Raw genomic sequence first — 13,088 nt, 5'->3', positions numbered from 1 at the left:
ATTTTAATAGTCGACTAGTCACCGATTATTTTTGCGATTAGTCGACTAATCAGATCATCATCCATTGGACGTAAAACGTACAGCTTATTGCACCAGCAGCATCTGCTCTTATATAACTATCATTAGCTTACAGCTTTAAGTGTTTAAGGTATGTGCTAACTAAAAATAAAGACAAGATGATAGTTTATTAAATTTTAATGAAATTTGCAGATTGTTTCGGTGAAGTTTAATAAACTCCTTGCTATCTAAAATATAACAGGACACTGGAGTAAATTCTCGAGCATCTCACACTTCTGATAATCAGCTGTCTGCTTGACGTTTATTCAGCTGTGTAAAAACTATAACTTTAATCTCAGCCAAACCGATTTACTCAGGAACAAATAAAATACTAAAAAAGCCAAACAATAACATTTTGAAGTTATCTAAGTGACTTATATATCATGTTTAACCTGAGTAGCGAAAGACTGTGGTGGGTTTGAAAACGATTTGCTGGGAGTCCGGTGTTCTCACGGCTCTAGTGAGCCTAGCCCCCGGCTAGCTATCGAGCTGTACGAGGATACCGCCACCTGCTGACTGAGCGAATGAACCCTATTGTAAACTGAACTAGCGTCATTACAAATGCGTATTAAATTGTGGTTATCAAATTCATAGCGCGGCCCAGCCAATTTAAGTTTCCAAAAATGGCGGCTGCTGCTAAGTTTTAATATTACTCTTATTAATCTTCCTGTGTCACAAAATAAACGTTTAACATATTTTCAGGTGAGAATGTAGCTGTGTAAACTTCAAATATCTGCTCAGTTTATCAAGACACCACATATTTGCAAAAGTGCTCCGACGTTTTCGGAGACGTCTGTTACCCACTAGCTCGATAGCTAGCCGGGGGGTTCAATGGTCACTCGAGCTGGTGAGAGCAGTGGACTCCATCGTTTTCAGACCCACCGCTGTCTTTCGCTACTCAGGTTAAACATGATATATAAGTCACTTAGATAACTTAAAAATGTAATTGTTTGGCTTTTTTCGGTGTTTTGTTTGTTCTGGAGTAAGTCGGTTTGGCTGAGATTAAAGTTATTAGATTATTAGATTAAATAAAACTTTATTAATCCATCAGGTGGGTTCCTCTGGGATTTTCACACAGCTGAATAAACGTCAAACAGAAAATTAAACAGAAGTGTGAGATGGTCAAGAATTTACTCCAGTGTGCTGTTATATTTTAGTTAGTTTATTAAACTCCACCGACACAGCGGTGACGCAAATCTGAAGGCTAGACCGTCCCATTTCACAAGCCTCGCACTTCCGGCCTTCTCGGTCTTCGACTACTAAATCAGTCGTTGACGATTTTGATAGTCGACTGATCGTGACTAGTCGACTAATTGTGGCAGCCCTAGGTTCATGAAGTTCCTTTAAAGTGTGCTAAGGCTAACAAATGTGTTGAAATGCGTTGAGTGCCTTAATCACTGTTTTGACATTCTGTTTTATAGAATACTTCTTATACAGCACTTTTCTGCTCTACTTGAACACTAAAAGGGCTTGGTACAACTCCACTCATTCACCCAAGCCTAATTGCTTTGTATCTATCATTCACACTACGATAATCAGAGAGCAACTTGAGGTTTAGTATCTTGCTCAAGAAGCTGAGATTTTAGTTTTTATCAACTCCTTGACCCTGCAGTGCACACACAAATGGCACAGGACTGTAAAACATGGCAGATTTTAGCAGAACTGCTTAATTTTAATTAATGTTGGCAGAAAGACACAAAGGGAATAAAATAAAAGTTTTAATCCAGTAAACCTGCTGGATTTATCTGAATGTAGCTACTGTGGAAAACACATCGCGCGTGTGCGTGTCACTTAAAGATAAGGACTCATCTAAAAGATGACTTTTGAAGAACGACGGTGAGACCGTGACCGTGCGTTACTTGCGCGCTTTCGACAGCGCAGAGGTTTCTGGACCTCACTTTGAAAATAGTCTACAAAACATTTACAGTACCTGAAGTGAGCTCGAGCATTGTGGCCAGTACGTGCGTGCGTTGGTGCAGCCCTCGCTGCACAGCGTCGGTGTTGGAGAGCGCATCAGTCACACCGCATGGTGTAGGTGGACGACAGCAAGCGGATAAAAAAACCAACAAATCTATATCGGGACAGCCCCAGCTGTCAGCGGCAGAAACCTGAACAGGTGGCTCCTCCGGTGTCTTAGCAGAACGCGTCACGGCACAACAGCTTGTCTCGCGGGCTAATCTCCTCTCTGACGACAGTGCATTTACCGTGTGCGCGTAAAACCGGGAGTACGGCAGCTTTGGGTTGTGGGAATCTGATCAGTCATCGGGATTTTCCTCATCAGTGTTGATTCAGTGTTCATCACGAAGTTGGACTTTTGGAAAGTGCGCCTTGTTTTTGAGGTTGGACGGACAGAGTTGGATATAATGACTTGGATTTCGTAATTTCTCCTTTGTTTTTGGATTGTCGAGGCTGATAACACAGCATGTTGCCAGAAATAAATAACAAGGTGAGGAGTTATTTGTTCGCTGGATGCTAGACTGACTGTCTGGTAGCAAAGCAGGAAGTTCTTATTAATCGAATAGGGATCAATATTCCAGTTTACAGGCAGGAAAATTACAAAAACAAATTGACGATGCTCATAAAAGTTTCCCGGGATTATCTTATGGGATCATAATGTTGTCTGTGTTATATTGTTACGATACAGACAATATGAATATGTTCGATGAATATTAATGTTATCACTGCTTTATCTCCACTGGCACCAGTGTCAGAGCACGTGTTATCTTCATTTTATATTACTTTTGCTCTGATACAGGGCTAACATCCCTGATAACAGGTAAACCTTTATAATGAAACTATAGTAAAAATCGACCATTTTTATTGTATTCACTTTTTAAAAAACTCATTCCAAGAATATTAAACGTATCTTTGAAATGATTTCCATTTCTCTTTCATAAGCTATCCTACTTGAGTGCTTATTTCGCAGTCCACCCCCTTTCCCCTGAGTGCATGCCAAGTTATGATGAAAAATCTGATCCATTTCTATTTCAGTCGTTGTTTAGCCTACTTACTTCAGTGTTTGTTGTGCTGACAGATTCTGGAAGTCTATAAGTGTTCTGGTATATTTTTCACACCCTACATGGGAACTGACATAAATTTAACCTTTGCTGTTTTGGGCACTTTAAAGAATTGTAGCCTTTTTTTCATGCATGAGTGAAAAAATGCAAAATTCCTTTTTACAGATTATGTCTAAAACTAAGGACTTGCACTATTTGTGATCACATGGTTTGATGACTATTTACCACCACTTTACATCCATCCTTTTCCTTGTGGTCACATTCAGCGATGTGCAATACAAAATAAATGGAGAGCATGATTAGACATGTCTGACAGATGACAGTGTTCATGAGCAGCAGGTTTTAGTTTGTTGGTGTTTACCTCAAAGGCTCCTGGTTTTATTGCTTTGCTTTAACCCTTTAACCAGTTGACCCTAATGGGGGACAGTTTTAAGATCAACCTGCTCTCATACACCTGTCGAGATGATCCTACATCCAGCTAAGACCTAACCACATCAATAAAGGCATGGCTTTGCTGCTTGATTGTAGGTCCATTGTTTATTTGGGATGAGAGCAAATATCCTTTTTGTATATGGTGTTAATGGATTATGGATTTCCATGGGCAAAGGGAGCACAAGTTTATTGCATGTACAATAAAAGTTTGTCCAAGTCTTAAAGTGTTACAGTTCATCCAAAAACAGAATTCAATTTATTGTTTTTAAGAAAAAAAAGTGAAAACAAAATGTGCTCATTTACTTATTCAGTGTCAGCTGATGTATATGCATCTATAACAGTGGAATAAAAGGTCACAGGTCACATTTGCCTTATTGCGATGTCACTGGGTTTCCAGTGGCTCAGTACTCATTAGCCAGGCTTACAGCACACCTGTACAGGTGATGTTTAAGAAGTCAACCTGTCACAGTGACCTACATGGCTCCAGCTGTCACTCACTCACAACATCGTAACGTGACCACATTATTGTACCCTCCTCCTTGTTAGTGTTACAGTGGTTTAATCTGAAGAACTGTATTGACTTTAATGTAAAGGGAGACCCCAGAGAGTGCTTGTATCCAGTTAAGCTTTAACAAAAAGTCGAATCAGCTAGTTGGGTTAATTCACCTTCTTCACTCTGTAGACAGTTCTGTGGTGACGCTGACTTGATGTTGCATTTGCTTCTCAGTCAATGATACAGATTAACATTGTGATCTGGAAGCTGTTTTCCATCTAGCACCTGCAGACAACAACCCAACCTGGCCTGTCTCGCCTCGTCCTTTCTGCCAGGCTGATGGAGTGAGTTTAACACATATCCCCGTATGAAGCAAAGCTTTATTTCACCCATATGGTGTCATTCGACACAGTCGTAAGCTCAATAAGGCACATTAATAAGGCACGTGTAAGCTGGCTTGGTGATGAAGCGTCGCACACAGAATCATTCCAAACGTGTGCGGTACTTTTTTAGAACAGCATTTATTGCTTCCCTGTAATGCATTCAGTCCAATGATTCTCCTGTGAGGACTGGCACGTGTACACCTACTGCAAAGCACATGGACGTGCACATGAGCACATGCTTACACAAACTATGCACAAAGGGAAATTTAAAGCGAGAGGCTCGGTGTTGCTGGGTTTTTGCAGATGTGATCTATTTTAGGATCACAGTGTATTATTTTAGCTCGTCTGGTTTCAGCCCCGCTCAGCTGCCTGGAGGCTGTGTGTTTCTGAAGAGACTGGGGAATCCAGCTCAAGTAGACACTTAATTATTATCTTACATGCCTGCTTTAATCTGTCTTTTTTGGTATAAAGGGATTCCTTTATTTGACTTGGACACGTTGTCCGATTGCATCACGCTGTAAAAATAAGTCACTGCAGGAGAAAAATGTGGTTACCCATTGCATCTATTTTATTTGCAGCTTGTTGGGAATAAAAGGCAGCTATTTCTCACTTTTTGTGTAGGGCATTTTATGAATCACTCTCATTCCTCCCACAGACATCACGACCAGAGGCCTTTCCTCACCCTCACAGGCTCCCAGCAGAAGGCAACCGTATTGGAACAAATCGGCCCTGCTCACAGGTCAGTGCTTTCCCACCGAATGATGCTGAACAGATGACCAGAACATGTTCTTTGGCCAAGTCTATCCTCCACTGATGCCAACCTTTTCTTTTTGCATCCAAACTAATGTGCTGTGTCTGACCTATTCTAACAATTTCTACAAGACAAACAAAGGAAAAGATAAACTACAGCCACTACTTTCATCTATTTTAAATATATATATATATATATATGTGTTTGTGTGTGCGTTATTTAAACAACATGGCCCCCCAGTTACGTTCAGGCATGTAACTGTGTTTGCTTCCTTTGCCTGTTGTGGCAGGTGCTCGTGACTATATTTAGCTTATCTCTATGCGTCATAACCAAGTTGGCAGATCTTGCTGCAGCTCTTAACACGTGAGATGAAATATCAGAATTTATGAAAGTGCTTTTTTATGGAATGCTATCAATAATTAATATGTAAGAGTTTAATTTTCACCCAGTCCATTGCTAAATGGGATGCAGTATCATGATGGATGTAGGGAATCTCTGTTTTCCGTGACATCTGAGTTCAATACATAAAAACGTGAGAAAAAAAACCCTGTTGTCACAGACGGTTCTGCAGGATGTTCTCATGAGGACGGCAAAGCACAGATGTCTAATTTTGCACCATCACTGCCAGGATTGAGCCTTGCAAGGCAGTGACACATGTAATCATGCTCTCGAAGCAATCACGGTGGCAGCCTAAGAAAAGCAGGTCAGTGCACCTCACCCTCCTACAAAGCCGCCACTGACAGAGTCTGTCAGAGTGCAGACTCATGGGTCTTTGTCCCCCATTTTTCTTTCACCCTGACCGGTAATTCCAGACGCTATCAGCTGGAGGTCCCGGTCACCCAAGCCTCCACCGACAAAATGCATGAGGGGACGATGAAGCAAAACAGATGAGGTGCAGTTGGCACATTCTCATGAAAAAAAAAATGAAAGGGGCTGCAACAATATTAAAATGAATATTTGGATATCACACTTGTAGCCATATTTTCATCCAATTAATTTGTCGTCTTCTTACGACTGTCTGTTTAGATACCTGTGTGTTTCATTCTGTCATATGAAAATGTAGAATGTGTAGAGAAATATCATTTTAGAGGTCCCAGAGCTAGCTTGTTTGTTGACCTAAATTGCCTATTTTATAATAATTTTGTCTTCATTTTATTTTTATTTTATTTTAAATCAAGCTTTACGAGTTTGGTAAACTGATCTGATAAAACTTTTCTTTTCTTTTCTAACTCTTATTCCATTTATGTTTCACCTTTTTGTCTTGAATGCACTTACCAAATACACTTCTATACCAATTTATCTGAATCACAGAAGTTCAATTCCAGTGTGGGGACGCTGCCACAGCTCGAGCCACCAGTGGTCCAGGTGATGGTTAGCAATGCCAAAAACCAGCAGCAGCAGTCAGACAGCATCTTGCCCCAAATTGCCAACAAAGGGGGTCCAAACAACTATCAAACACAATCGGTAAGGCTGTTATTGACTAGGCATCCATAACATGGTGAAGTAGAAGCTGTCTAGTGTGCAGTAAGCTAGTTTATTTAACTCAAAGCTGAGAAATTACTGTGAAAACGTAATGAGGATCCTTCATTACTATTCATCTCCCAAAATGCTAAAAGACTCTTTTATGTGTTACTTAACAGGATGAGAGGCCAAAGCCCGCTCAGCAGTTCTCCACACGGTTTGGGACAACAGTCGATAAAGTGGCAGTGTCTCGCAACAGCAGGATCTTCATCAACAAGCTGGAGAAAGAGAAAGCATACGAGGGTCAAAGGTTACCCATGTCACCTGTAGGTATGTTGGTGTCAACCACAATACAACACAAGTGAATCATAAAGGAAACGTTATTTCATATTTTGAATATATTGTGGGTGTTCCAACAAAAACACGTAACTAATATTTTTTATTGCCTTGCTGGAATGAAAATAGCATGCTGGCATTGGAAGGCGATATTTCAGAATCCTCTGCATTTGGCAGATCAACGTGATACTGACTCATCCTGTCTTCCTCCTCATGCTTCCTGTTGCAGAAGCATTGAAGAACTTCCAGGATCGGCTGACAGAGTTTGAAAAGGAAGAAATCATGGATTATTCTGAGATCTGGTTCCTTGGTTTGGGTTCCCAGAAAATCGAGGGTTCCCAAGGAGCTCCACAGAACTCAGGATACGATGATGAACACGGAAGCTACATCAGGGTAATGTTTCAGAGCAAGCATTAGAGTTTTACTGGATCATAACCATCAGGCTTCATCTGTGTTGATGCCGAGGTTTTACAGCCTGCAGGAACTTATATTTTTGACCTTACACAGCAAAGACTGACAGTTAGATTAAATAAACAGGCCTAATGAAGAAATCATATGGTAGCATCTAACAAAAGGTGCAGTCAACACCTGAGCTTAGTTTCTAGAAGTTTCTTTGAAATAAAAAAGGAAAGAAATATTAATTATGATGAGGTCACCGTCAGGTTGGGTCAGTTGGTCAAGAGTTTAAGTGACTCCATTCACAAGCACACCCACATATCGTACGGTTACATTGTAACCGTGGTTCTCTGAGTGAGAGACTATCTCTCCACTTGTACAGAGTGGAGAGATGTGGAGAGTGGAGAGATTCCAATGTAACCACGGTTACATTGGAACACATCTGGAACTATCTCTCCACGAGAGATAGTCTCTCACTCAGAGAACATTACATTGTTACAATGTAACCGTGGTTACATTGTTACAATGTAACCGTGGTAACAATGTAACCGTGGTTACATTGTTACAATGTAACCGTGGTTACATTGTAACCGTGGTTCTCTGAGTGAGAGACTATCTCTCCACTCCGTACAAGTGGAGAGATAGTCTCTCACTCAGAGAACCACGGTAACCACAATGTTACCACGTTAACAATGTAACCACGGTTACATTGGAACACATCTGGAACTATCTCTCCACGGTTACAATGTAACCGTGGTTACAATGTAACCGTGGTTACATTGTAACTGTGGTTACATTGTAACAATGTAACCACGGTTACATTGTTACAATGTAACAATGTTACCACGTGGTTACAATGTAACAATGTTACCACGTGGTTACATTGTAACAATGTCTCTCACTCAGAGAACCACGGTTACAATGTAACCACGTGGTTCCACTTGTACGGAGTGGAGACTATCTCTCCACTCCGTACAAGTGGAGAGATGGTCTCGATATGATAGAGAACCCACATGTAGTATGCAACAGTAGTAGTCGTTATGTAAAAGACATTTGTGCCATTCATTTATGCACCAACAAGCTGGCCAAATGACCTCCAGCAGCTGCGGGCACCACTCCACCGTTCAATCTGACCATGTATAAATCAGACACATGATGGACAGTTGTGTGTCAATAGACAATATGCAATGAATGAGCTGTTAAAGGCTGAGTGACTGACCGTTGTTTAGACTCTCATATGTCTGTTGAGGCTCATCTCACTGTTACAGCCCTGACTGACAGTTACAGGAAAGCCACTGTGGCTGATGTGTACAAAGAAGAGAATGCTGCCTGTATTCTAAGACTAATATCACCAAGTTAATATAATGTTATGTTAGTAAATCATGATATTACTTTACATCATTTACTTTTTCTGTGATATAAAGATTTGTTTTAGTGCAAGGACAAAGTGCACAGCAGTCTCACGTCCTCACTTCTCCTCTCTCTTGCTCTTTCAGGTGTTGCATGACCACATTGCCTACAGGTTCGAAGTGCTGGAAGTGATCGGGAAAGGCTCCTTCGGGCAGGTCCTAAAATGCCTGGATCACAAGAACAATGAACTTGTAGCCATAAAGATAATCCGCAATAAGAAAAGGTATGAGAAATGACAGGAAAATGTAATATGATTTATTTTTTTCTTTTTGTTTGTGATCAATTCACTAAAGAATCAAAAAAGATCCTGAAATTTGTATTTTTTTTAAAAAAGAAACACTTCCTATCTTCATATACTTCTTGTTTTAAAATTGCAAGTGAAGTAAAGCTTTACAGCTCCCGACCTTTATCCTTGGACTTCCCCTCACACCGCTGTCAGATGGACATTAAACCCCCACTGAACTCATTTCAAACTAAATTTGGTCTATGTCTGAATTATTTAGTCTCAACTATTAGCTTAACATTTCAACCACCAGTGCACTACTTTTAGTACCTACTCTGGTAACAGCTATTCATATTCAGCTACACTAACTGCCAAAAGTATTTGCTCATCTGCCTTATCATGCATATGAACTTGAGTGAAATCCCATTCTTAATCCATAGGGCTCCTCACTCACCCCTGTTCTTAGGACCTTGCTTTGTACACTAGTGCACAGTCATGTTGGAAGACGAAGGGCCATCCCCAACTGTTCTCCCAAAGTTGGGAGCATGAAATTGCCCGAAATATCTTGGTATGCTGAAGCATTAAGAGTTTCTTTCACTGGAACTAATGGCCTAAACTCCTGAAAAACAACCACACAGCATAATCCCCCCTCCACCAGACTTTATGCTCGACACAAACCAGGCAGACAAATACGTTCCGTCCAAACCAGTCTTGTCCATCGGACGGACAAGTGTGATTTGTCACTCCAGAGTAAACCTCTCCACAGCTAGCATCCAGTGGCGGCGTGTTTTACACCACTGCATCCAAGCTTTGCATTAGACCTGGTGATGTGAGGCTTGGATGCAGTTGATTGGCCATGGAAACAATTTCCATGAAGCTCTCTAGACACTGTTCTTGAGCTGATCTGAAGGTCTGCAACTTTATGTGGGTTGCTGACGTTCCCAATCACTTCCACCTTGTTATAATACCACTCACGCTGGAATTCACTGAGCTCCTGAAGCAGTCTGTGTGCCTCGGTGCTTGATTTTATACACCTGTGGCCATGAAAGTGATTGGAACACCTGAATGAAATAATATGGATGGATAACTGAATACTTTTGGCAATGTAGTTTTTGTTTACTGGCTCCCTAATAATTTTAACTGCTTATCTACCTGCCTCAATTGCTTGCCAGTTTTAGCTTTTAATATACTTTTGTTACTTCAAATTTCTACTACTTACTTTCAAGTAGTTGTTATCTTTTCTGCGAAAGCCTGTCTACGTCTACTCAATTCTAAATTAAATTGTATTCGGGTTTTGTCACATTGCCTGTCCAGGTACAACTGGCCCGTGGTCGCTGGGCTACCTCTGGGTGGGAATCACTGCTCTATGGAATAAATTATTTGTGACATTTAAGAAGTTAACTTTTGTCAGTCATTTGAGATCTGATGCCCTGTTGTGAGTTTCTTTCCCCCCACATGTCTGCAACCTGATCACGTTACACTTCAGGACACTGCCAAATAGCTGAGACCTGATTTAGCATGGTAGAAGTCGGCACCCCAATGGTATTATCTTACCTGTCCTTCTTAACTGAGGATCACAGTGGCTGCAGTGCCAGAGTCCTGTAGGTTAGATGCAGGAGCCATTGGGTCCTACCGCTACTTCAATAATGCAGAAAACAAAATAGGTGCAACCTGGCACAGAAGAACTTTAAGCTGTGTCAAATGGCTATCTTAGATCTGATTTCTCTGGGAAAAGGTTGCGTGCAGTGGATATAAAGAAATATCCAGAGATATCAGGAGGCTTTTGTGCTGAAAAGCATCTCAATCAGAGAAATAAAGCTTGTACAAATACAGATCCTCATTTATTTAATGACTCTTCTCCCTTTATAGAAAAGAATATGTTTATTCTGCACTTGTATTATTAAAATATAGAAATGAGTAATGAATCAAATCACTCTTGGTGCGAATTTAAGTATCAGCTGTAAATTTGTCTGTAGGTTTCATCACCAGGCTCTTGTGGAGCTGAAGATTTTGGATGTGATAAAGAGGAAAGACAAAGACAACCTCCACAATGTCATCCACATGAAGGAGTACTTCTACTTCCGAAATCACCTTTGCATCTCCTTTGAGCTTCTGGGGTTAGTATGTTACCTCCATTCAGAAAGCAGGAATGTAAACACACTGAATAATGAAGCTTTTAATCGAGGGGATCCGCCGTCGGTCACCCTTCCCAGGTACAATAGCACGGTGTGAAGACAGTGTAGCTTATCAAAGGCAGTTCTCGCATGTCTCTGATCTTTACTTCTAAGTAACTGCAATCAATTAGGAGTAAATTGACTACCTGTGTACCTCCAGCCAACCATGTTTGAGTATGGGTCACTACTGATATCTATTTGAGGAGAGAGAACTTTGTGTGTCACTGTGGCTCAATGACCTTTACGGGACGTCTCGAGCTGCTACCTTGTCTAACATTACTGTCACCAAATCCTTTAGTTAAGGCCTTGATTGGGGCCCTATCTCTTACCCCTTCTTGCTTCATGTGTGAAGGATCTGGTTACACAGTCTAAAGAAATTCATGTTCATCAGCGAGAAATAGCAGGGAGATAACGTTTTTGTATCGGTCTTCCTATGAATGGAGGCACAATCGCAGATTATTTGCACGTAAGTGCTCGAGACTCAGTGCATGTTTTATTGTAGGTGTCAAGTGACATCAAAATGAGCAGCCGTCTTTTTCAGAGGGTTTATTTGAGGAGCATCTTTTTATAAGTGAATCCACATTGAGTACACTTGGACACGGACAAAGTATTTTCATAAAAGCGTTCAGCTAAACGAAGCTTCTTTATGTGTCGTCATCTTGACGAAATAACCAAACGTCACGTGTTCTTCCTTCATCTAGGGTGAACTTGTACGAGCTCATAAAAAAAAACAACTTCCAGGGCTTCAGCCTCGCCCTTATCCGGCGTTTCGCTCATGCACTTCTGAGGTGCCTGCAGATGCTGCACAGGGAGAAGATAATCCACTGCGACCTCAAACCGGTACTGACCTGCATCATAAGATAAAAAAATAATATTCGACTGATTGAAACGTAGTGAAGCAATCAAAACTGTACTGCTGTTGATGATTGCTTTGCAAGGATTACTCAGAACAATTTTGCAGATTGTGCTCCACCTTGTGGCGCATCAGAGTATTGCACTGGTATTATAGAAATTGGCGAGTTTTTTGACAGTTTGCTTCTTCTTTTCAACAGGAGAACATCCTTCTCTCTCAAAGAGGGCCAGGCAACATCAAGGTGGTCGACTTTGGCTCCAGCTGCTATGAACAACAAAGAGGTAAGAAGGCAGAAGTGGTTTGATGCACATGTACAATTAACTAATATCACGCTAAGGAGGTGACAGAAATGTTCTCATTCCCCTCTTTTAGTGTACACATATATCCAGAGTCGCTTCTACCGCTCTCCAGAGGTCATCCTGGGTCACCCTTACAGCATGGCCATTGATATGTGGAGCCTGGGCTGCATCCTAGCTGAGCTTTACACAGGCTATCCTCTCTTCCCTGGAGAGAGTGAAGTGGAGCAGATAGCTTGCATAATGGAGGTATGACAAGGAAATAACCTGTTCTGTATACAGAGATTACTGTTCACGCTTTGCAAGTGTAATTGCTTCCTTCTTATTGTGATATTTGACCTGATAGGTCCTTGGAATGCCTCCAAATGATTTTGTTCAGTCAGCATCAAGAAGGAGGTTGTTCTTTGGTGAGATTTTAATAATTTATAATCATTTATATGTTTTATTTTATGTAAAGTATGTGTTTTTAGAACTTTTCAGAGATAGTGATAACTCTGGTAAATCTGTGTGGTATTATCTGTGCAGACTCTAAAGGAAACCCAAGAAATATCACTAACAGCAAGGGGAAGAAACGGAGACCGAGTTCCAAAGAGCTTTCAGCTGTGCTGAAAACGAATGATGCTGTCTTCTTAGACTTCATCAAACGCTGCCTCAGGTACACTTCTACTTATTTGTTCATAGGTCACATTATAATTCTTTTCTTTGTCTTTCTTAATCGACCACAAGTTTTGCTTCCTCTGACTTGAGCTGGTAGCTCATGACTGTTACTTGTACACATAAATGAATTCATCTAAATTCAAACTGTC

At 40.9% G+C, this 13,088-nt stretch overlaps 1 protein-coding gene across 5 annotated transcripts in view; it reads left to right on the top strand.

Annotated features, from left to right (window-relative positions):
- The window catches only part of dyrk4 (dual-specificity tyrosine-(Y)-phosphorylation regulated kinase 4), a 28,354-nt gene that overhangs the window by 12,459 nt on the left and 2,807 nt on the right, over positions 1-13,088 (top strand). For 4 of the 5 annotated variants that reach the window (XM_085165489.1, XM_085165487.1, XM_085165488.1 and 1 more), the window contains 11 exons: positions 5,038-5,121; positions 6,445-6,597; positions 6,774-6,924; positions 7,160-7,323; positions 8,823-8,959; positions 10,936-11,076; positions 11,835-11,973; positions 12,186-12,267; positions 12,359-12,531; positions 12,629-12,689; positions 12,808-12,937. In XM_085165489.1, coding sequence (XP_085021615.1) covers positions 5,038-5,121; positions 6,445-6,597; positions 6,774-6,924; positions 7,160-7,323; positions 8,823-8,959; positions 10,936-11,076; positions 11,835-11,973; positions 12,186-12,267; positions 12,359-12,531; positions 12,629-12,689; positions 12,808-12,937 — 1,415 coding nt within the window. Of the gene's footprint in view, positions 1-2,233; positions 2,504-5,037; positions 5,122-6,444; positions 6,598-6,773; positions 6,925-7,159; positions 7,324-8,822; positions 8,960-10,935; positions 11,077-11,834; positions 11,974-12,185; positions 12,268-12,358; positions 12,532-12,628; positions 12,690-12,807; positions 12,938-13,088 lie in introns of those variants that run through there. The other variant, XM_085165492.1, reaches the window with a different exon arrangement.

The sequence above is a fragment of the Neolamprologus multifasciatus genome, chromosome 7, assembly GCF_963576455.1.
Source record: "Neolamprologus multifasciatus chromosome 7, fNeoMul1.2, whole genome shotgun sequence".
Taxonomy (NCBI): domain Eukaryota; kingdom Metazoa; phylum Chordata; class Actinopteri; order Cichliformes; family Cichlidae; genus Neolamprologus; species Neolamprologus multifasciatus.
The sequence above is the reverse complement of the archived record's forward strand: the minus strand, read 5'-3'. Positions and strand labels throughout refer to the sequence as shown.